The 24,962-nt window shown below is 41.2% G+C and overlaps 1 protein-coding gene across 5 annotated transcripts; it reads left to right on the top strand.

The window, feature by feature from the left end:
• Nucleotides 1-2,344: 2,344 nt before the first annotated feature.
• LOC131236202 (uncharacterized) lies at nucleotides 2,345-6,084 on the top strand. 5 transcript variants are annotated; one of them, XR_009166629.1, is made up of 4 exons: nucleotides 2,377-2,904; nucleotides 3,789-3,883; nucleotides 3,989-4,064; nucleotides 4,239-4,472. XR_009166629.1 is itself a non-coding variant. In XM_058233333.1 (2 exons), exons 1-2 carry the CDS (start codon nucleotides 2,503-2,505, stop codon nucleotides 5,602-5,604), a joined length of 543 nt encoding a protein of 180 aa, XP_058089316.1. In that variant the 5' UTR covers nucleotides 2,361-2,502; the 3' UTR covers nucleotides 5,605-6,080. The 5 variants fall into 5 exon arrangements, 1 of the variants encoding a protein (XP_058089316.1); XR_009166630.1 differs by lacking the exons at nucleotides 3,989-4,064; nucleotides 4,239-4,472 and adding an exon at nucleotides 5,464-6,084 and having other exon boundaries at nucleotides 2,372-2,904; XR_009166631.1 differs by lacking the exons at nucleotides 3,789-3,883; nucleotides 3,989-4,064 and having other exon boundaries at nucleotides 2,345-2,904; nucleotides 4,239-4,474.
• Nucleotides 6,085-24,962: the final 18,878 nt, after the last annotated feature.

Genomic DNA, 24,962 nt, shown 5'->3' with positions numbered 1-24,962 from the left:
CGTTAATCGGACTTGGCCTCAACAATCAGAATTGACCTTGATAATTGGCCTAACAAATGGCTTAAGGGAAGGTCACAATGAGGACTTTCAACCATCATTAGCCATCAATGTGGACATTGAACCAACATTGCTCCTAAGGAGTGGCCCACATAAACATCATTGCATACATCATGGCAAAATCACACATCACATCGGGCCTTGAATACACAACAGGTGGGCCCTGCACCTGGGCCTCAAATACATCACATGGGCCTCTCATATACTTCACGTTGGGGCTTGCCAAAGGTCACGAACATATCACAGTGGCCTCCTCACATGGGCCATATATACATCAATGTGGGCCTCACCAAATGGGCCACATATACATTGTATTGGGCCTTGCCCATGGGCCTTAAATACACCAAGTTGGCCGCATCAATGGGCCGCACCAATGGGCCTCATATATCTCAAGTCGGGCCGCATCAATGGGCTTCAAATACACAACAAGTGGGCCCCATCACATGAGCCTCAAATACGAAATAGGTGAGCCCCATACATGGGCCAAAAATATATCATGATGGGCCCCATGGATGGGCCGCACCATCTACACCATTCAACTATTTTTAGAAATCATTTTAAAGTATTATCTAAAAATAAATCATATCAAAAGATCATCTGGACCATACCACAAATAACATTGGTGATAATGATTTCCATTGTTAAAACTCTACTGGGCCCACCATAGCATGTATTTTCCATCCAATCTAATCATACGGTCACAACGACCTGAATTAAGGGGAAAATCCAATTTCATATTGATCCAGAACTTCTGACCCCAAACGGGTTCAATGGTAGACGTTCAACCCTACGTTTTTGCAGTGTGGTCCATCTCATAGATGGACCAGTCTTATTTTTAGTCTCAGGCCTTAAGAGGAGCTGGCTAATTGGATGGACGGTCTGGATACCAGAGGTGGGTCCCACCAGATGGACCGAAGGTATGAATATACATACATAATGCGTGGGACCACTACAAGAAAGTATGCCTTTAGCCTCAATTTTTTAGCCTCGGTTCAAAAAAAGAAGGCTAAATATGGTTTTTAGCCTCGGTTGTAAAGGAAATGAGGTTAAAAATTCACTTTTTGCCTCAGTTGATGGGAAATCGAGGCCAAAACTCTGCCCTATTGCCTCGGTTGGTGAGAAGCTGAGGTCAAAAGTCTGTCCTTTTGCCTCGGTTGGTGAGAAACTGAGGCTAAAAGTCTGCCCTTTTGCCTCGGTTGGTGAGAACCGAGGCTAAAAGTCTGCTCTTTTGCCTCGGTTGGTGAGAAACTGAGGCCAAAATCTGCCCTTTTGCCTCAGTTGGTGAGCAACTGAGGCCAAAAGTCTGCCATTTTGCCTCGGTTGTTGAGAACTGAGGCCAAAAGTCTGCCCTTTTGCCTTGGTTGGTGAGCAACTGAGGCTAAAAGTCTGTCATTTTACCTCGGTTGGTGAGCAACTGAGGCTAAAAGTCTGCCCTTTTGCCTCGGTTGTTGAAAACTGAGGCTAAAAGTTTGTCCTTTTGCCTCGGTTGGTGAGAAACTGAGGCCGAAGGTCTGCCATTTTGCCTCGGTTGGTAAGCAACTGAGGCCAAAAGTCTGCCCTTTTGCCTCAGTTGGTAAGCAACTGAGGCCAAAAGTCTGCCTTTTTGCCTCGGTTGGTGAGCAACTGAGGCCAAAAGTCTGCCCTTTTGCCTCGGTTGGTGAGCAACTGAGGCTAAAAGTCTGCCCTTTTGCCTCGTTTGTTGAGAAACTGAGGCTAAAAGTCTGCCCTTTTTGCCTTGGTTGGTGAGCAACGGAAGCCAAAAGTCTACCCTTTTGCCTCAATTGGTAAGGAACTGAGGCAAAAAAATCTATCCTTTTGCCTCAGTTGGTAAGAAACTGAGGCTAAAAGTCCATCCTTTTGCCTCAGTTGCTAAGAGACTGAGGCTAAATGTCTGTCCTTAATGAGGCTAAAAGTCTGCCCTTTTGCCTCGGTTGGTGAGCAACTGGAGCAAAAAATCTGCTCTTTTTTATGATGTTTCATATCACAAATAATTCAATTACAAGCATATGAGAGACCATTCAAATGGGCCACACTACAGTCATCAATAGGAATTGAACGTCCGTTGTTGAAACCTTCTTGGGCCAGCATAATTTTTGGATCATACTGATATTTATATCTTACCTCCATTTTGGTGGGAATCACCTCATCAACGGAATGGATGAAATATAAAGATTAGTGAAACGGATGGACTGATTGGCTTTCACACGGGTAGTAGTGGGCCCCACAGAGCTTTCAGTTATTCCAGGAACTCTGGCTGGCCCGAGTTATCAGAGTTTCGGTCCGCCTTTCTACCGTATCGGTTTATGTCAGCCCTTTCCATGGTTACGCTATCCTATCCTACCGGTGCATTTTAGCCTTTTCCGTAGTTTACACTATCCTAACCTACTGGTGCACGTTAGTCTGTCCCTGTTCAATTATCATTTTTCATTCACAGCCCCTGCAGAGATGCACGTCTATAAAAAAAAGCCAGAAAAAACCAGAAAACTCCTCTCTTATGAGAGTCGAAGGCAGTGCTTGTCATTTCCATGGAAATCTTCACAGAAAACCCTAGATCTTTCAAGATGGATTGGAAATCGCCGCAGGCTTCCAAGCTCAAATCCTCCAAGAAGCTCTTCGAATTCCAAGCCCAGTCATAGCACTTCTACTACTTATACAAGACAGTCCTTTTTCTCTCTCTCTCATCGATACCTTGAAAGAAGAAAAAGAAAAGAAAAAAGCAAAAAAAAAAATCAAAATCGAAAGCGCTCGTATTTCGATCAGACAGAGGCGAGCAATTCAATCTCTCTTTTCCTCATTTTGGATCTTCGATTGGAGGAATCGAATCGAAGAAGAAGCTCGATCTTACAGGTATTCTTGTTGGAATTCTCTTTTTCTTTTGAATGTGTTTAGTGAGATTTTGCTGCGTTTTTCTTATATATATATATTTTTATTATCTGAAGCTTTTTTCCGAATCGGTTTGAATCGGATTATTTACGGATCTTTGCTTGATTTCTTAGTTCTTTATCGGAATCGCTCGGTTTTCGCTTCGATCTCCCGATGGGAAGTCGAATTTCCTTTTGATTTGCTTGCATGCTATGATTTGATGCTTCCTTCAGATCTGTTTGGGGAATTCGCTCAGTAGAAGCTTCGGTTTTCCGATCCCTTCTCGAAGGGATTTCTCTCTCTCCCCCCGATTGTTTCTAGAAAGATCGATATCTTCCCATAAAAGACAAACAGATCTCAGGATTTTGTTTATTTAGGTTAATAATTAGTCATGGATGATTTTATACTTGGGTTGAGTTGATGTAAGGTGTGCCAGAGCATGATCTGGACCTCCATTGATCGATCATGCGGTAAATCCTCCTTGATCCTAACCCTTCGATTGGTAGATTCCGATTGGATGGTTTTCAATGGAAAAGGGTTGTAGATTTGATGGATGGTTAGGGTCTGAGGGTTGGGTTGATTCATGAAACTCTTGGAGATGGTGTTGATGGGGGAGTAATATCCTCTATTAAAGCTGCTGCTTCACACTTTGAAGAACTTAGATGTGTCGCGACAGAGGTTTTTCTTCTTTCCAAGCCATCACTAACTTTCTACCTGCTAAGTCTGAAAGCACGACTGGCAGCTCAAGCAGACAAATTTTCTCCCTGTTCTTTTTCTTCCTGTTGCCCCATTCTTATCATCAGCATTCTTGTGTGCTTCTAAAACCAGTTCGTGATGATAGCTTAAAATGTTGCTTTGATGTGTTGCAGGTGTCACTCCCTTCCTTTTCTCTTGGGTTACCAGCCTACTATATTCTAGCTTCATCTGAGTCTTCTTCTAATTTATCACGTTAGGATGGTGTAAGGTGATTGGTTACCCATCGTTAGAAACATGGTTTTTCTCTTTCCAGTAGCTTGCATTCTTATAAAACGCTCTTGGTGTCTGAAATCCTGCTTCTTATATATGTCAGATATGGAAAACAAGTTGCAGTAGATGAACTAAGTTTTCTCTATGGAGATTCTCGAGCTAATGGTTTTGGTCCTGAGGTGTGGAGCTTCTTGCATGCTTATGTTTTGTATCAGCTTGATTCAACTAGTGTATTTCATTTACACTGCGGTTGCAGAATTATGGTTTTAGTGCTTGAACAAGGAGTCTAAAATAGATTGGCAATTGCCCGGTAGTTTTACAGGCAGACTAACAACCATGCACATTTTGTTCAGGCCAAGATGAGAATTTTAATGGGAACTTATGCTCTTTCTGGTGGATATTATGATGCATATTACAAACGTGCCCAGCAAGTACCACAGTTATTTTTGTGAAGGCTTTTCATTATAGGCTGTTCTGTGAATTTTACGTAGTGTACCGATGTTTTAATAGCAGTTGTGGTGTTGTAGAAACCTAGAAGTTAATTTTTAGATATATTGTGCCATTTATTTGGAAACTTATTGTTGTAATAGTGTTTCAGAAAAGCTTCAAGGCAGCATTGGATGAAAATGACATCCTCATTTCACCTGCTGCACCATCAGTGGCTTATAAGATAGGTATGCCACTTCCAGCAGCATATATTATGAATTATTGAGGCTACTTTCATGGTTACTTCATGCCCAATGGGCAATGTTGTTTGCAGGTGAAAAGACAAATGATCCTTTGGCAATGTATGCAGGCCGCATCATGACTGTAATCCTCACTCTGCTGCTCTATGCTTATCAACGAATTACAGTTTTTTTCTATTCTGAATAAGTGCATCATTATTTTCAAAATAAATAATTTTTTAAAAGATTGTTTGAAATTAAATAAATGCTCTTCTGCACGCACAAATCTGCTGAATGAATGGAATTTAGTTTATTCAACTCAGCGGATGACTCATTATTTTGAAATTAATACATAAATTGCCAGGCGTGGACTATTTACACCCACTGTTTTCATTTGCCCACAACAATCATCTGTTTTGCACTATTTCGATTCCAAACATGAATAATAGGAATACAATAATCAACCAGGATTGTTGTAGATATCAATTCCCTACAAACATTGAGTAGATTGTTGCATGGTGCTTGCTCTGAACTAGTCAATTTACAGAAGATAGTAGCTCATAAGGATTTCTAGCTTCACAGATTCAATCTGATCAAAATATACTAGTGGTCTTTGGAAAATCCTTCTTTGTGGTGGCACCTAAAATCTAAGTGTTCCTACCAGTAGCTTGCATTCAAGTAGAACTCTCTGGAACATTGATGGCGTGTTCTTGGGGGACTGGCTGAATTTCTCGGCCGCTGGTTGTGTTTCAGTTCAGGATGCATTTGCTTTGTGTGTGTTTGTCTTTTGTTTGTTTTGTTTCTTGTTTGTTGTGGAGTGACAATAGGGTCACCTTCCTCTGCAGTTTTTTTTTTTCTTAATGATTCCGTCAATAAAATAAAATAAAACTAAGTGATATTATTATTGGTGCAGGTGAATGTTAACTTGGCTGGACTGCCTGCACTAGTGTTGCCATGTGGATTGATTGAAGGTGGACCCGCCGGCCTTCCTGTTGGACTTCAAATGATTGGTGTAACCTTTGATGAGGTATTGAACTGCCTTTCTTGTTTCTGAGAACATGCTGTTTCTGGTTCAATGACTGGGAATTGAAGACCAATCATGAGAAAGGAAAAGTAGGAAACGATGGGGAGGGAGGAAGGGAAGAGGAGAATGTTAAGAAACAGAGAGATTGCGATGCATGGAGGTCAGGGAAGGTTTTGTTTTGGGGGAACAATGTGAAGGAAGGAGACTATTGGGTGAGAGTGGATACTGTAGAATGTGGAGGCAAATAGATAAAGGATGGTAGAGGCGGAAATTTAGGATACATAGGAGAGAGAATAGATAAAGGATGGTGAGAGTGGATGCAAGTCAGTTCAATAGTGCATCCGTGCGCAGAGACTTAACTAATTTGAAGTTCGAATGGTTTAACTAATTTGAAGTTCGATTGGTTTTTTTAGAGTGACTTACTATACCACTCCATTGATGTTTGCATGTTTGAAAATATATTCTCTTCATTCAATAAGCGTATGTTACTTTAAGTGGTTTCAGCCATCTTACGAATGGATCGTGACTCTGCAGTGTTTTTCTTTTTACCTGTCCAAACTTGTTTTTTATTTCTTAGACAAATTTTCATTTTCATGAAGGGAATCATCTTCACAAAAGTGACATAGCCACACACCTCCATTCTTAATTTCTCTATCATTTAATTGATCTGTTGCATGTTCTTAATTGATCTTGTTTAATTTATATTTTAATGGCATCATTTATATTCTTTCTTAGAGGTCCAACTTGTAACTCCTCAGAACCCGCCCTGCATTCTTTTTGTGAAGATGCCATAAATGAGCAAAGGGTTGCTCTGCATTCTTCTCTAGAGAAGTGCCTTGTACAGCTAGCAAATAAGGTGTGTTAATCCTTTCTACTCTCCATATAGAGATGCTACCTCATTCAAGTCTTCGCTTCTATAAAGTTGGTCATTTAATTTCTGTATCTAGAGAAGTACCTATCAACACATGCATCAACTGTGAACTACCGCCATTAGCAACAAAATGAAACAAAGCACAGTAATTGCCTGTTTTTTGCTGATCTTATAAACCATGGCCCCTTTCGAGATCTCTCTTCGACTCTTTTGTTTGGAAATTAGGGTTTTGGCCTTTTTTTAAGCAATGCTGCATCTGGTGAATTTTCAGAGAAGTGGAAATTCAACAAGCATTTTGTCTAATAAATCAGATGCTTTGATGTTCTTTTCTGAGATTTTGTCTAATACACCTGATTTGGAAGCATATGATCAGGACTTCCAACCATATTCAACCCGTTCGATAGATTGGCCCCACAGTTGACCTTCTGATTGCATCATGTATCTCTGCGTAAACTTGTGAAATTCCAAAATCAAATTTGGGCTAAAGTGAACTATAAGTGACACATTGTGCAAATGGACTAGAGCGAGAAATGGACCTACCTGATTCTATACTTGCGTTGGAAGGGAATTTCACACTACCAGTGGATCTTAAAGAAGATGTAGAGGCAGTTCAGATCGTCGGTGGCCCATCCAGTTTGGAAGCCGAGTTGCAGCAGCTTAAGGATTTGAGAAGGGTGAACCAGGAGCTGCTTGTGCAGACTGAAGAGCTTCTGCAGAAAGAAGCAAGAGAGGATGCTCAATTCCGAAGCCAATTTGGGATACGGTGGACTAGACCTCAGTCAAGCACTCTGACAAAGAACTTACAGGACAGGTTGAACAGATTTGCTGGAAACCTGAAGCAAGCCACAGAAAGTGATGCACGAATCGAGCGTGCTGTAAGAGAGCATTCAGCTCTCATGTCAATCCTTGACCATTGGCCGGTATGCTTGTTACTACTGTGCAATATATTGTAACAAGAGTCATGAATGCTTAAAAATTTAGGATCACTTAGTTCTGGTGGTATTCTTCCTCCATGATAGATTGGAGTGTACTGTGTAAGGTTGCTGATCTTCCCCTAAGACTCTTTTCACTGCCTTTTATAGCTTCAATATCGGGATGTTAAATTCTTTCTTATTAACCTGTTGTCTCCTTTCTTCTTTTCCTTCTCCTGAATCTATTTCTTGCATTTGCATGAAAGATGGTACCTTTGCAAAGATCCTCGTTTCATTTTAATACCAACCCCTCTTAAATCTAAGTTCCACCCTAGTTTCTTCAAAAATTTCTTTACTTTTCTGCATTCTTAAGATTTTATATTGATTGTCCAACTCTGCCAATTTCCTACTGATTCATCAATTGTGTCACGTCTCTCAAGAAAGTTTTCTCCGAGTCAACAATCATGCTTTCTTGTTAATCAGTGACTATCTTATCTCACAAGAGCTTTATAGTTAGCTAGTCAACATTCTACTAGGTCTGATCAAGCGATGAATTCGATTATTCATCTTATCCATAACTAGATTTTGTTTTGATGCTGATATTATTTGCAGTGTGTACTATTGCCAAACATGTTTACATATCTGCTGATTTTAGTTTTACTTTAAAATATAGATAGAAGCTGCTCTTCCAAGTCTTACGAAGCCAATCTTGTCTTTGGATGGCAATGAAATCAGAGGTGTGGCTCAACCAGAGGTTCCAGGCCTGATGTGACTTCAAACTTGAAACATAATATCTATAACTCTGATAATTAATTGTTGAATACATGCTGATATTTCATTGGCAGTTTCAAGTTATTTTTTAAAAATCTTTTTCTTTTCTTTTGTTTTTGTTGATTGGCAGGTAAGCAAGGTTCAAATTTGAGACCTCAATGTTGAAATGCACCCTGTCTACCATTGATCTACTGGCTCAAATTCTTGCGGTTTTGCTACCATCTATTTTTTATTTTCCTTTTTTATTTTCTTGCTTGTAAGATCTTTTTTCTGATTGTTGTGGATGCTTATATTCCTTCTTGTGGCAGGTTCAGCTGCACAGTATCGTTCCTTGGTAGTTAGCTAATTTGAATCTGCAACAACAAGTTGCTGGAAATAGCAGCTATGTTGATGTTGAATTCATCGATCCTGTGATTAGGGCCGTTGGCAGAGGAAAGCTTCCACTGCCGATGACGCACCAGATCTCTCCCAACTACAGCTCCATCATGTTGGCTGATTTCTCGGAGATGGACCAGAGGCTTCAGTTGTTGCAGTCAAGATCTAGCAATCTGAATTAGAATCCAGTGATGACGGTTGATCAAAGCTTCAGTTGTTGAATTCTTTTTTTTTCCTAGATTTCTATTCCAAATAGAAACTAAAATTTCAATTTGAAAAGTCGGTGTGATTCTCATGTTTTTCTCCATGAGTTGTTACCTTATGAGAACAAAAATGCAAGCCATTTGATCAATGGCCACTGAATATGCATAGGTTTATGAATGGGTTAAAATAAATGATTTAGGCTCGATTATTGATAAATGATGTTAGAAATTGATTTTAGCCTCAATTGATGTCAACAAAGGCTAAATCTATCTTTAGTCTCAGTTTTGCCTTAGTTACCTAAACTGAGACTACAACTCCCGTGGCTAAAGGCTTTAGCCTCGGTTGTTGAGAACCGAGGTTAAAAATAGATTTAGCTTCGGTTGGAGGCAATTGAGGTTAAAATTTGGATTTAGTCTCAGTTGAAAATAATGGAGGCTAAAATTTTGATTTGGCCTCATTTCGAGAAAATTGAAGCTAAAAAGGTTTTTAGCCTCACTTGAAGAACCGAGGCTATAAAAGTCAATTTAGCCTCGGTTGCTAAAATTGAGGCTAAAGCCTTTAGCCACTGAGGTTTCAACCCCGGTTTGGATAACCGAGGCAAAACTGAGGCTAAAGGCTTTAGCCTCAGTTTTTAACCTATTTAGCCACAGTTTTGAACCGAGGCTAAAGCCCCTTTTTCTTGTAGTGGATGGCATCATTTCAGTGGGACCCACTGTCCCTACAAAAATGGATGGACGGCATATGTAAAATGCATACATCACGGTGTAATTCCACCATCCAGCAATCTGGACGGTGGAAATAAAACACATATAACACGGTGCCACAGCACCGTCCAAATGTCTGGACGGTGCAGGCACAACACAATCAAGGTGGCCCCACCCGTTCGGCATATGGACGGTGTGGATAACACGTACCGTAAGTGGTACCCACAGAACTTGCTAGCCTCACAGCAGCTGCCAGCTACGTGGGTCTCGCAGAGCTAGCTGACATTAACACAACAGCTATCTGCTGCTGGTTAGGTGCGCAGGTGGACGATCTGGATCAAATCCATACATCCTAGTGGGTCCACGTTCCACGTCCAGATGAATGGACAGTGTGATATACAACGCATACACCTGGTGGACCCCACCACACGTGCAACACGTGTGAGGTAGGTCCCACATATACGGACGGTTGGGATATTACAAATACCTCATGGTTGAGGCCCAAAGACAATGCTGGCGCAATGCTGCAGCAGCAGAAGCTGCGCGCTGCGTGGGACCTACCGTCCTTGCTTGGACGGTGTGGGTACACCGCATATGTGAAGTGGGGTCCACGTCCTGTGGGCAGACGGTGTGGATAGAACACATGCAGTTGTGTCCCACGTGGTGGGCCATCCCACGGACGGTCAGCGTAGAGAAAACACGTATATCACGGTGGAGTCCCACTGTTACTCCACATGTTACCACTACAACAAATTATGGCTTAGCCGACTGATGGGCTTACCCTTTGCCCGCAGCCCGTTTTAACGGCTGCGGGCAAAGGGTCCTTTTCTATTAAACGAAAAAAAAAAAAACATAAATGCCTATCCATTTGCGCAGTATCTCCCTATCTCCCTCGTGTTTATCTTCTTCCCTTTTTTTCCTTCTTGCAACACCCGGCAGCAGCGATAAAGGTGAAAGCTCTGGAATTTTTCTCCGACCCGCTCCCTCGATTCTCTCAAAAAACCCTACTACCGATTTTCCATCTCTATCTCTCTCTCTCTCTCACTTTAAATGCTGGAGGAGAGAGCTCTCGTTTGGATTCGCAGATCTCAACGAGCTCACGTTTTCAAAGGCAGACCCGTTTGGTTATCGCGTTCGCATCGGATCTAGGATTTGTTTTACTTTCTCGCTTCCCGTTTTATCGATTTAAGGTAAGAGCAAACGGAATCTTTTCGATCTCGTCTTCCCGCATTGTAAGGTTAGGGTTTCATCGACCTGCATTATGTTTTCTAGGGTTTTTTGAGTCACATTTGTGTTCTGCAACGATTTTTGGGGGTTTCTGGTGCTGCATTTTGATGTTGAGATCGTTTCATAGGATTTTTATTTTTATTTTTTAAAAATTTTGTCTGATGTTTTTCATTTGTGCTTTGATGATGTAGATCTTTTGAATATTAATTAATTTATTTTTTAAAATTTTCTTTTAATTGAGGGATTTGAAATTTATGGGGAGGAGATCGTTTTTTGGTGTAGTTCTTTGATTGGGAGGAAAAACAGAGAAATTGAAAAAAGAAGGGAGTCATGTAGTGGTCATCAAATATCACTAAGGCACTACAAGAAAGAGGGTTTTTAGCGACGAAAGTTTTAGCGACGAAACACATTTTCGTTGCCAAAAGTAACTTTTAGTGACGAAATAGTTTTTCGTCGCCAAAAGTGTACTTTTAGCGACGAGATTTTTCGCAGCTAAAAATCATGGATGAGACTTTTAGCAGCCAAAATTTTCGTCGCTAAAGGCCGCAACCAACTTTTCCAAAAAACGAATGGATTACTTTTAGCTACGAAACTTTTCATAGCTAAAAATGTGGATGAGACTTTTGGCGATGAAAATTTTCGCCACTAAACGGTGCAAACGTTTTACTTGTAGCTACGAAACTTTTCGTTACGAAAATTTTCGTAGCTACAAATCGTGGTTGAGACTTTTGGCGACGAAAAGTTTCGCCGCAAAAGGCTGCAACCGATTTACTTTTAGCTTCGAAAAATTTCGTAGCTAAATATCGTAGATGAGATTTTTAGCCACGAAAAGTTTCGTCGCCAAAGGCTACAAACAATTTCCCACCTTATTCGAATGGATTACTTTTAGCTACGAAACTTTTCATAGCTACAGATCTACTTTTTGAAATTTGTGAATGAGATTTTTAGCGACGAAAATTTTCGTTGCCAAAGGCTATAAACAATTTTTCAAAAAATTACTTTTAGCTACGAAACATTTCGTAGCTAAAAAACCTAGATGTGACTTTTAACGACGAAAATTTTCGTCGCTAAAGGTTAGTGACCAACTTCTTCATCGCTAAATACTTTTACCTACGAAATATTATATAACAAGTGTTATATAATATATTTCATCATATTCACACTCACATCCATCTAAACCCAAACTATGTAAATTCATCCAAACATAAACTACAATCATCCAAACATAAACTGCATCCATCCAAACACAAACAATCTTATGGAAAAAAAACAAATGAAAAGAGAGAGAACATATAAGAGGTGATCCAGACAAATGAAAAGAAATCAGGTTTAGGTTATAGGTTATAGGTTATAGCTTTAGGGAATTGAGAATAGGTTAAGGTTTAGGTTTAAGAAATCAGGTTCTAGTTTGGGTTCGGTATCGGGTTTAGGTTTGGGTTTTCAAGTTTAGGTTTAGGTTTAGGTTAGGGAGTTGAGATTAGGATTAAGTGTAGGTTTAGGTTTAGGGATTTGAGATTACATTTAGGTTTTAGGTTTAAGTTTAGGTTATAAGTGTAGGTTATAGGTTTAGGTTTAAGTTAGGTTATAGGTTAAGGTTTAGGAAATTGAGAATAGGTTAAGGTTTGGGTTTAAGTTAGGTTATAGGTTAAGGTTTAGAGAATTGAGAATAGGTTAAGGTTTAGGTTTAGGAAATCGGGTTCGGGTTTAGGTTTGGGGTTTCAAGTTTAGGTTTAGGTTAAGGAGTTGAGATTAGGATTAGGTGTAGGTGTAGGTTTAGGAATTTGAGAATACATTTAGGTTATAGGTTTAGGTTATAAGTGTCGGTTATAGGTTATACCTTTAGGGATTTGAGAATAGGTTAAGGTCTAGGTTTAGGAAATCGGGTTCGGGTTCAGGATCGGGTTTAGGTTTGGGTTTTCAAGTTTAGGTTTAGGTTTAGGTTTAGGTTAGGGAGTTGAGATTAGGATTAGGTATAGGTTTAGGTTTGGGGATTTAAGAATACATTTAGATTTTAGGTTTAGGTTTAGGTTTAGGTTTAGGTTTTAGGTTTTAAGTTTAGGTTAAGGTTATAGGTTTAGGTTATAGGTTATAGGTTATAGCTTTAGGGAATTGAGAATAGGTTAAGGTTTAGGTTTAGTTTTAGGAAATCGGGTTCGGGATTGGGTTTAGGTTTGGGTTTTCAAGTCTAGGTTTATGTTTAGGTTAGGGAGTTGAGATTAGGATTAGGTGTAGGTTTAGGTTTAGGGATTTGAGAATACATTTAGGTTTTAAGTTTAGGTTTTGGGATTTGAGAATAGGTTTAGGTTAAGGTTGTAAGTATAAGTTATAGGTTAAGGTTAAGGTTTAGGTTTCGGCTATAAGTATAAGTTTTGGGATTTGAGAATAGGTTTAAGTTAAGGTTATAAGTCTAGGTTTAGGTTATAGGTTAAAGTTTAGGTTTAGGAAATCGGGTTCGGGTTCGGGTTCGGGATCGGGTTTAGGTTTGGGTTATAGGTATAGGTTTTGGGATTTGAGAATAGGTTTAGGTTAAGGTTACGAGTCTAGGTTTAAGTTATAGGTTAAGGTTTAGGTTTAGGCTATAAGTATAGGTATAGGTTATAGGTTAAGGTTAAGGTTTAGGAAATCGGGTTTGGGTTCGGGATCGTGTTTAGGTTTGGGTTATAGGCATAGGTTTTGGGATTTGAGAATAGGTTTAGGTTAAGGTTGTAAGTATAGGTTATAGGTTAAGGTTAAGGATTAGGTTTCGGCTATAAGTATAGGTTTTGGGATTTGAGAATAGGTTTAGGTTAAGGTTATAAGTCTAGGTTTAGGTTATAGGTTAAGGTATAGGTTTAGGTTATAGGTATAGGTTTAGGTTATACGTTAAGGTTTAGGTTTAGGAAATCGGGTTCGGGATCAGGTTTAGGTTTGGGTTATAGGCATAGGTTTTGGGATTTGAGAATAGGTTTAGGTTAAGGTTGTAAATATAGGTTATAAGTTAAGGTTAAGGTTTAGGTTTCGGCTATAAGTATAGGTTTTGGGATTTGAGAATAGGTTTAGGTTAAGGTTATAAGTCTAGGTTTAGGTTATAGGTTAAGGTTTAGGTTTAGGTTATAGGTATAGGTTTAGGTTATAGGTTAAGGTTTAGGTTTAGGTTATAGGTATAGGTTTAGGTTATACATTAAGGTTTAGGTTTAGAAAATCGGGTTCGGGTTCGGGACCGGGTTTAGGTTTGGGTTATAGGTATAGGTATTGGGATTTGAGAATAGGTTTAGGTTAAGATTATGAGTCTAGGTTTAGGTTATAGTTTATGGTTTAGGTTTAGGCTATAGGTATAAGTTTAGGTTATAGGTTAAGGTTTAGTTTTAGGAAATCGGGTTCGGGTTCGGAATCGGGTTTAGGTTTGGGTTATAAGTATAGGTTATAGATTATGAGAATAGGTTTAGTTAAGGTTATGAGTCTAGGTTTAGGTTATAGGTTTTGTTTTAGGTTTAGGCTATAGGTATAGGTTTAGGGAATGGTTTAGGAAATCGGGTTCGGGTTTGAGATTGGGTTTAGGTTTGGGTTATAGGTATAGGTTTTGGGATTTGAGAATAGGTTTAAGTTAAGGCTGTAAGTATAGGTTATAGTTTAAGGTTAAGGTTTAGGTTTCAGCTATAAGTATAGGTTAGGTTTAGGTTAAGGTTATAAGTCTAGGTTTAGGTTACAGGTTAAGGTTTAGGTTTAGGTTATAGTTATAGGTTTAGGTTAAGGTTATATGTTAAGGTTAAGGTTATAGGTTTAGGTTTAGGTTTAGGTTAAGTTTATAGGTTTAGGTTTAGGTTAGGTTATAGGTTATAGGTTTAGGTTTAGGTTATAGTTATAAGTTTTGGGATTTGAGAATAGGTTTAGGTTAGGTTATAGGTTATAGCTTTAGGGAATTGAGAATAGGTCAAGGTTTAGGTTTAGGAAATTGGGTTCGGGTTCGGGACCGGGTTTAGGTTTGGGTTTTCAAGTTTAGGTTTAGGTTTAGGCTAGGGAGTTGAGATTAGGATTAGGTGTAGGTTTAGGTTTAGGGATTTGAGAATACATTAAGGTTTAGGTTTAGGTTTAGGGATTTGAGAATAGGTTTAGGTTATAGGTTTAGGTTTAGGTTTAGGTTTAGGGATTTGAGAATAGGTTCGGGTTATAGTTATAAGTTTATGTTAAGGTTATATGTTAAGGTTAAGGTTATAGGTTTAGGTTTAGGTTAAGTTTATAGGTTTAGGTTTAGGTTAGGTTATAGGTTATAGCTTTAGGGAATTGAGAATAGGTCAAGGTTTTGGTTTAGGAAATCGGGTTCGGGTTCGGGACCGGGTTTAGGTTTGGGTTTTCAAGTTTAGGTTTAGGCATTTGAGAATACATTAAGGTTTAGGTTTTGGTTTTGGGATTTGAGAATAAGTTTAGGTTATAGGTTTAGGTTTAGGGATAGGGACTTGAGAATAGGTTTATGTTATAGGTTTAGGTTTAGGTTAAGGTTATAGGTTTAGGTTTAGGTGAAGTTTATAGGTTTAGGTTAGGTTAGGTTATAGGTTTTTGGTTAAGGTTTAGGTTATAGTTATAGGTTTTGGGATTTGAGGATAGGTTTAGGTTAGGTTATAGGTTATAGCTTTAGGGAATTGAGAATAGGTCAAGGTTTAGGTTTAGGAAATCGGGTTCGGGTTCGGGACCGGGTTTAGGTTTGGGTTTTCAAGTTTAGGTTTAGGTTTAGGCTAGGGAGTTGAGATTAGGATTAGGTGTAGGTTTAGGTTTAGGCTTTGATACCACTTGAAAAGGCCAAGCTATATGTCCTAGAGGGGGGGTGAATAGGACAATGCCAAATAAAAAATATAATAGCGGAATTAAAATGAATATGATAGCCAAAGTAAATCACAATGCAGTAAATTAAAATAACCTCAAAATTCAGATCTTGAGAGGTTGATACAAACGTTGTTCTAAGGACAACCTTACACCAAAAACAGAGTTTATGGTAGGACAACCTTATTTCTAGAAAGATCTTTGTATCAAGTCTCAAACCGAAGAGGAATACAAAAATAAATACAAACGGAATTGAAATAAATTGCAATAAAAAATGTATTGTTCTAGGGACAGCCATACACCATAAAAATGGCAGGGCAACCTTGCTGGAACAACTTTCAAATGAAATTGAAAATCAAGCTGATAAAGGAATAGCTGAAAATAAATTCTAAACTATTACAAGATTCTCACAATGCTTGAATTAAATGATTACAACATTCACCACCATACATACATCCCACAAAAGAATAATTAAAGATTAGAAGTATAAATCATTCAACCACAACACAAGGGTTTATAGTGGTTCGCCTGTGTGTTCACCAACTGTTAAACAACAGCCACACAAAATGCTACTCCACTCCTAATATCCTCACACAGGGGATATTAGCGTTCACTAACAAATAGGTTTTCCCAGGTTCACCCAAAACCTTTACAATTGTGTCTTTGTCTGTGGGCTTACACAATTAAAAAACCCCACTTCTGAGTTTTCCTGGCTCTCCTCAGATAACCAATACAACAAGATTTTTCTGGCAAATCTTGAAAGAAACCAAAATAGAAAGGGATTTACAATTAAATGTAAAATACCTGATTATCTCCTTCGTTGTAGCAGCCGGTAGAACCAAATCAAAGTAGATGATTGAATGTCCAAGTTCAATGTCCAGTACTCGATTACAATGGTTCTAATTCTAATAGATTTTAAATTAAACCAAATAGGGCTTGCCTTAATTGATTTTGATTCCAAAGAAAGGGAATAACAATTCCTCTTATCAAATCGGATTGGAATGGAGAAACAAAATCAATTAAATAAAGCTAAGGAAAGAGAATATTAAATAAGCACACTTAGCTTAGATGGAGCACGGAATTATCTCTCGGAAGTTCGACGAAGATTGGCTTGAATAGATTAATTAAATCGATGATTTCTTGAGATTCGTGCTCTATTTATAAGTGAGAAGATCGGGTCTTCGATGGTCTAGAGAGCTCTTCGACTAGTCGAAGCACTAAATATTTGAAAAATTCGGTGGGATATGCTTTGACCATTCTACAACTGGTCGTAGGTTTCCTTCGATGGTCGTAGGTCTCCTTCGATCGTCGTAGGTCGTGAAAGCTTCGGAATTGAGTCGAAGATTTTCGATCGGGTCGTAGATGCATGACACTGTTCCTACGATCGGTCGAATGATTCCTAGACTAGTCGAAGCTTCGATTTCATCCGAAATTTGTAACAAACTCATGACTGATCGAGGAATTTCTTAGATCGGTGAAGCAAGTCTAGGACTAGTCGAAGAAGGCCTAGGACTAGTCGAAGAACTAACCAAACTCATGTAAAATAACATTCGGTTTATGTATCCGAAATGACCTACTTCTAAGGTCAACCTATGGTCAATCAAACCTCAACCATGAAGTAAGGACATTGAAACATTCGGAACTAGTGACCTTGAAGAATGAGCTTGAAGTCTCGATGTAGATCAATCTTGAAATCTTGATGTAGCTCAATCTTGAAAGGGTCTTGAGTTCTTTACCAACTGCCTTGTACTCTTCTTGAAGTCTTGCAGCTTGAGTCTTGTCTTGTGAGCTTTGCTTGTTCATGAATGTTGATCCTTGAGAGAGCTTCACTTAAGTAAGTTATATATAACAGTGATTTTGGCACCACAAATCTGACAACAGACAGGGATATAAACTATAGTACTTATAATCTCCCCCTTTATCAAATTAGTGACAAAACACATAACCGAGATAAACAAAAAGTAAAATAACTGGTTAATACCTGCAAATCAATATTCAACCAGTTTCAACCAGTTTCAACATTTCATTCAACAAGATCAAACATATACTCCCCCTGACTCCCCCTGAGTAACATAACCAATGCTACTCCTCTCACAATCACATTAAGAACAAACTATTCTCCCCCTTTTTGTCACAATATGACAAAGGAGAACTAAATAAAGGAATGAGAGTAAACATGAGGAGGTAAGAGAGTATAGCAAAAGAGTGATAGAGACACTCAGCATAGCATCACATAGAATAAATATTCAGCAGAAAACATAAATAGAATCCAACTCAAAATCAGTCAAGTGCTAAGATATAAAGTTATTACAGACCAGAAGTCTCATAAAAACTACTCAGAACTAGAACTTGATGAAGGAGCAGGAATAGAGGGATCAAGTTAGTGCATGCTTTTGTTCAAGCACTTAAGATATTTGCGCATGTACTTGAATTACAAATCATGAGCAACAGACATGTTTTCCAACTTTACATTTATATTCTCAACTTTACTCTCTAATGCACTCAGACGTGCATCAACATCAGATGGTACAAAATCTGGATCATTTGCTGAGTCAGAATCCAGTTCCTCAAAAATGTCATCCATATTAATGTCATCACCAGCTTCTTCATGACCACCACCACCACCACCTTGTTCAGGAAGCAGATCCAACTTCATCTTATTGATATTAGTATTGTTGAAAATCAGATGATGGATTGGTGCCTCATCAACCGGCATATCGACTAACATATGTGTAGCCAATACAGTCATAAAATAGGCAAAAGGAATGTCACTATGACCAGGATGGAGTCTAAACTGAAGAATGAAATGACAAATTAAGGATGACAAACAAATCTGAGTACCATTGGAAATAACATGAATAACACGAACTATAAACGAAGTCAAGTCAGATTTATTACCCGAACGAGGATACAGATTAGACACAGATTCTGTGGAGAATTCTGTATTTGGGTAACAAATACCTTGCGGGGAGCGCATTCCCTTTTTGAGTCCATTGAACATCCATGTTGCACAAGTCTCTATTGAGCATGCATTTTTCAGACATTGAGGGTTTATCAGTTAAGTTATGAATAGGAATACCCTCATCATTCACAGGAATTTCCATAAGGGCTGAAATTAAATGACGATCAATGTCAAAAGGCCCTTCTCTAGTAGAAATTTGAAAAGTTAAATTATCCTGTGAGAAAGCACTAATACATGTAAACATGGATTGGGCAATGGACCGTTATGCATGTCCACCCCAATGTAATAAGTTAACCCAACCTACAGCTTCAAGCATAGGAAGGATGTCAAAAGGCCCCAAACTCAAAACCGGGCTCACAAAATTCCCGATCGCCGACTCCGACGCCGATACCTCGTAGAACCCCATTCTCTCCCGCGCCCATTCGCGATTCCGATCCTGGGATGCCTTGGATGGGTTTCCAACATCGGTTTGATTCGTAATAAGCATAACCAAAGGCATAACCCACAACAACAACCCAAAACTCCATCACATTTCCACTATGATAAAAACTTTACAAGTACAATGAGCATAAAGGGAAATACAAGGATGTTGAACAAAAACTCCAAAATTAGTTTCATGGAACACAGCTGATCAAATGCGGCTGCTGTTGTGGGGGTCTCTGCTGCGGTGGTGGAGGCTGCAGAGACCTCTCTCGCTGCTCTGGGGGCGAGACACTCCAACATACGGTGTCTGCGCACCACACCTAAAACAAGTGCCGGTGAACTGTCTCTGAGGTAGTGTGGAGGTGTCGGAGGTCTTCGGCGCTCGAAAGGTGGATGACTGTGCACCTCTGTGGTCGACCTCGGGTATCACTAGAAGGAGCTCGCCTCTTGGTCTCTCCTCGACCGTGATCGACCGAGAACCGTCCTCACTCACCAAATCGGGCCTTTCACACCACTTCCTCAAAGGTAGGAGCTCATGCCCAATAACACCGCCTCGAAGACCGTAACGTAAGCCGCCCTCAAATCGGCGGGCCTCCGCTCCTCATCATCCACTAAGTAAGGTGCAATCGGGACATGCTATAAAACGAGCAGCATCGAGCATCACATCGCCTCGCACCAATGCCTCAAACTTCAACTCTCGCCGCCGGATGTGATCAGGGAAAATACTGTTGGCCAAACCGATCTACAAAATCCTCCCAAGTCCATACAAAATTAGCACCCACTGCTCGGCTGCTCAGCCTCACCATGGAGGAGAAATACGGCTAATCGGACTCGCCGCTCGATCGCGCATCCCATCGTCTCAAATATCTTCTCTACGTCAGCGCGCCATCTCTCGGCCACGGTCGGGTCTGGCTCACCCTGAAAATGCGGGGGATCGAGGCGTTGGAACTCTCGAAGGAGGGCACTCGAGCGCTCCTGCTCTGTCGGAGAAATGATCGGGGTCCGCCTCGCCCTCAAGTGCGGCGCCACTGCGAGATCTCTGAATCGGGAAGCACTCACAGATACGGTCGGCTTCGCACCAGTCTCTGGTGGAGGAGCTGCACCCATAGGCTAGGCAGCATGAATCCCTGGTAGAGGAGCAGCATCCTCAGGCTGGGCAGCAGGAATCTCGGGTGGTGGAGCAGGAATCGTAGGTGGTAGTGCGGGAGCCGCAGGTGGTGGAGCCGGAGTCTCAGGTGGTGGTGCAGGAGTCGCAGTTGGTGGAGCCGGAGGGTGGTGTAGGAGTCGAGTCGATCGAGTCACTCTCCTGCGCGCCATGTCCTACAGGAAAGAGCAAATGTGCCTATCAACTTTGAAAACTCTTGAAGGCACACTCGTTAAGGGTCGGTAATAAAAGATCGCTAGGTATACGAACTTAGGACTTAAATCATTCATAGCAGACATGTAATGTTGTTCTTGGTTATTCCCGAGTTATGCTCTGATACCAACTTCTGTCACGCCCCAAACTCAGAAACCGGGCTCACAAAATTCCCGATCACCGAATCCGGTGCCGACAGCCTCCGTAGAACCCTATTCTCGGCTCCCAGTGCCCATTCGTCAGATTTCGATCCTGGGATGCTACAAGGAGGATTTTCAACATCAGTTTGATTCGTAATAAGCATAACCAAAGGCATTACCCACAACAACAACCCAAAAACTCCATCACATTTCCACTATGATCAAAAACTTTACAAGTACAATGAGCATAAAGGGAAATACAAGGATGATGAACAAAAACTCCAAAATGATCAGCCACGCGTCCAAGCCTCAGCGCTGCTGCGATCCAACGTCACCTGCACGCAACGGTCGTGCATAAGCTTATAGAAAGCTTAGAGGGTGGTGAAAGTGTATGCTCAAGGTGGTAATGCAGTTATGCAGTATCAGAGTAATGCGGAACATGCTGATGAATGCCAAGAATCCCATTAGCCGTACCAAGGCCATGCGGTGCAAAGAATGATGTCGGCCATACCAAGGCCATGCAATGCGAAATGCAACTCAAGCATGCAAATCCTCATCTAAGTCCACATATCAATACAGCTCAAAATCTGGAATATCACCGGGGTCTAGTACACTCCAAGCCAGATTGTCGCCCCATCGCGCGCAATAAGGTGAGTGAAAAAGACCTCACTATCCGCCTGCCAAAATCGGGCTCGGCTCACTTAATTTATTGAACCATGTCACGCCCGAACTCGGAAACCGGGCTCACAAAATTTTCGATCGCCGAATCCGGTGACCTCCGTAGAACCCCATTCTCGGCTCCCAACGCCCATTCGCCAGGTTCCGATCCTGGGATGCTATAAGGAGGATTTTCAACATCAGTTTGATTCGTAATAAGCATAACCAAAGGCATAACCCACAAACAACAACCAAAAACTCCATCACATTTCCACTATGATCAAAAACTTTATAAGTACAATGAGCATAAAGGGAAATATAATGAAGATGAACAAAAACTCCAAAATGATCTGCCACGCGTCCAAGCTGCTGCGATCCAACGTCACCTGCACGCAACGGTCGTGCATAAGCTTATAGAAAGCTTAGAGGGTGGTGAAAGTGTATGCTCAAGGTGGTAATATAGTCATGCAGTATCAGAGTAATGCGGAACATGCTGATGAATGCTAAGAATCCCATTAGCCGTACCAAGGCCATGTGGTGCAAAGAATGATGTCGGCCATACCAAGGCCATGCAATGCGAAATGCAACTCAAGCATGCAAATCCTCATCTAAGTCCACATATCAATACAACTTAAAATCTGGAATATCACCGGGGTCTAGTACACTCCAAGCCAGATTGCCACCCCATCGCCCGCAATAAGGTGAGTGGAAAAGACCTCACTATCCGCCTGCCAAAATCAGGCTCGGCTCGTCAATAGCAGACCCATTCCTCAAGCTGGTCAGACTCAGCCTAGCATTGCCCCCTCCTCTTGGGCGGGTAAGGCAGCACCCCCTCCCAACCGACCACGACATAGTGGAAAGCGCAACCGTCTGGTAATCGGCACTCGGCGCTCATGCACCACTCTGTCTAGACGTTGGAGCAACCTCTTGGTACCATAAGGGTTTAGGGACTTTCACCCAGGGATATCTATAGCACCTCATGTAGAACAAGATTTTCGGTATCCAATCCTGCCAACCACGATACGCCTGTAGGCTACGGCCCCGATGTCGTTAGGGCATACAAGAACCATATCACACAATGCGAATGCATGAATCACACTATTCACTCATGCAAAATCCTTCGCGTATCGTGCGCTCATGTAGGCAACACCCCCTGTACACAATCTGCCCGAAGGCGTATACTATGATCAGTCATTTCTCATATCAAGCATACGTATGATGCATATGATCATGAATCATGGAACTAAACATGTTATATAGGATGGATGATGTGTATAACGAAGATGGGCCTAGACGGCCTACACATAACACGTACGAGCCTAACAATGGGCCCTAGGGAAAGTTATAATGCGGACATTTAACCAACACTATACTTGCAATGGGGACGTCAAACCGCCATTGCTCCCAAGGTACAGCCCGATGTAAACATCATTACATAACCCATGTTGGGATCGTACATTGCAATGGACCTTAGGTACATCCCATTGGGCCTTAAATACGTCAAATGGGCCATATCATATGGGCCTTATATTCATCAAGTGGGCCACATCATTGGGCTGCACCAATTGGCCTTATGTGCATTGCAATGGACCATGACCCGTGGGCCTTAGAATACATCAAATGGGCCTAATCTTATGGGCCTTACGTGTATCAAATGGGCCACACCAATTGGGCCCCATATGTACATCAAATGGGCCTCAACCCCATAGGCCCTAATACATCTCAATGGCTTTAACCCATGGGCCCCTAATACATCAAATGGGCCTCAACCCATGGGCCTTACATATAACAAGGTGGGCCTCATACATTCCCAAAAAGAATCATATTGAAGGATCTGGACCATTTCACAAATAGTAGTGGAGGTAATGATTTTCACCGTTTACAATCCCAAGGCCCACCATCAAGTTTAATTCCCATCTAGTCTGTTAGTAAAGTCACATAGGTTGATTGGGAGGAAAAAAAACAAATATCACCTTAATCCAATACTACTATGGTCCAAAAAGACTTCAATGGTGGGCATTCATCTCTCCACTATTTTTTTTACGGTGGGGTCCACTTGAACCTTAGATTTGACTCTTTCTTAGCCTCAAGCCCTAAAATGGGCTTTCAAAATGGTTGGACGGTTAGGAGGCAACACATGCATCAAGGGTGGGTCCCACGAGTAAATGTCGTGGATAGAGTAAGGGGGGACCCACGGCGCTTGCTGTAGTGTACAACACTTAGTGGTGGGGCCACGTATATAATATATATACATTGTAGCTGCAAGAGCAGCTTTATGCATTAAAAGCATATATATATGTGAGATAATATATATATGTGAGATATATACATATATATATATATATATATATATATATATATATATATATATAATATCTCATTTTATAGCAGCTTTTAAGCACTTAAAGAGTGAGGTGGGTCCCATGCAGGGCCCACCATTTCATATGAAATATATATGTATAATATATATATATATATATATATATATATATATATATATATATATATATATATATATATATATATTGCATACCAAGTGACGTCCAGGCCTTTGGACGGTTGCCTGGACAGCCACGTACGTCAAGGAGGGCCCAGGGACGGTGGACGGTCCGGATTAAACACATGTAAAATGGTGTGGCCTAACAGAGTAGATGGACAGTGTGGGTGGGTCCCATGGACCCCACACCCATGTCAGCACACACTCCATGTTAGCCACCGCCACAAGGGATCGATATCATGACCTCGGTGTTTGAAACGAGGTATCTTCACCCAGTCTACCAGTTGAGCTATGGATCTGGGTGGAGAGAACGGGCCCCACATGGTGGTCCCATCGTCCAGGTGCAATGGACGGTTTGGATGAAGCACTTACATCATGGTGTAGTCCATCCAAAGGATGGAGGATGGGAGTAGGTCCCATATACCCCACTGTCAGCACACCCTGACAGTACACCCACAGCAGTTCACACTTCATTACTAGTACGTCGAGCGTCCCAGGGATGCTAGACAGTGTGGATATAACACAAGCCTTATGGTGGGTCCCACAGGGACGTGGCCCACCTAACTTTTGGATCAAACTGTTATTTGTACATCCAGGCCCACCCAAAGATGATCAGCAAGGTGGGCCATACGGATGAGATGGCATAGATCGTACATCATAGTGGGGTCCACAATACAAGCGGGAGAGAGAGAGACACACACCGGCAAGGATGGAGGGGCCCCGCCATTATGGGCCCCTCTTTGATACAAAATATAATCGGTTGGCCTCACTTGACCCATCTTAAAAACATTAAAACTACCCTATCAAAGCACCCACCTCTTGATCGTCTTGCTCCTTTGGCTTAGCTCCTTAGCTTCGATTCCAACGGAGGAGATGAGGTTTGGATGGTTGAGATGGGAGATGAAGGGGTAGGAAAGTGAGCCACCTTTGATACTTGAGAATGCTTGGAAAGGACTCATACGTATGAATTTTTTTGCTATGGGAGAGTTTGAATGAGAGAGAGACTTGTAAGGGAGAGAGAGAGAGGGAGTGATGGGTGATGGAGTGATGGATGGGAGAGAGGGATGGGTGTAAGAAGCTTTTTTGACTTTTTTGGCAAAAGTTGTAAGAGAGGTATGGGTGGTGTAAGAACTTTTTGACTTTGGGGTTTGCTTGGGAAAGAGTGAAAGGTGATGTGTACTTGACATGATGGGATTGATGGGATTGATTGATTGATGTGACATCTCGTAGAGATTCCCTCGGGTTTCGCAATGTGTGGTGCAACGCTGGCCCACATCTCCCAACCACGGTATCACCTCGGCGCGCATAGCATCGGAACCACGGCGAAGACGCGTCTAAGGTATAAGTCCTGGGTTGAGTCGACTCGGGTTGACGGCATGAGAATTCAGTCACGCGCAAATACCGGTTAAGGGTCGAAGATTGCCGAAATTCGGCCAGGAGGACCATGGAAGATGGAACGGTACGGTCCAGGATACGGGGCTTACAGATGTCAAAA

The sequence above is a fragment of the Magnolia sinica genome, unplaced genomic scaffold (assembly GCF_029962835.1).
Source record: "Magnolia sinica isolate HGM2019 unplaced genomic scaffold, MsV1 ctg282, whole genome shotgun sequence".
In the NCBI taxonomy this organism is placed as follows: Eukaryota; Viridiplantae; Streptophyta; class Magnoliopsida; order Magnoliales; family Magnoliaceae; genus Magnolia; species Magnolia sinica.
The sequence above is the reverse complement of the archived record's forward strand: the minus strand, read 5'-3'. Positions and strand labels throughout refer to the sequence as shown.

Coding starts and splice junctions, on each gene's coding strand:
- LOC131236202 (XM_058233333.1), top strand. CDS start 2,503: ATGCACGTCTATAAAAAAAAGCCAGAAAAAACCAGAAAACTCCTCTCT. Junction 2,905..5,463: donor GAAGAAGCTCGATCTTACAG/GTATTCTTGTTG, acceptor TTATTGGTGCAG/GTGAATGTTAACTTGGCTGG.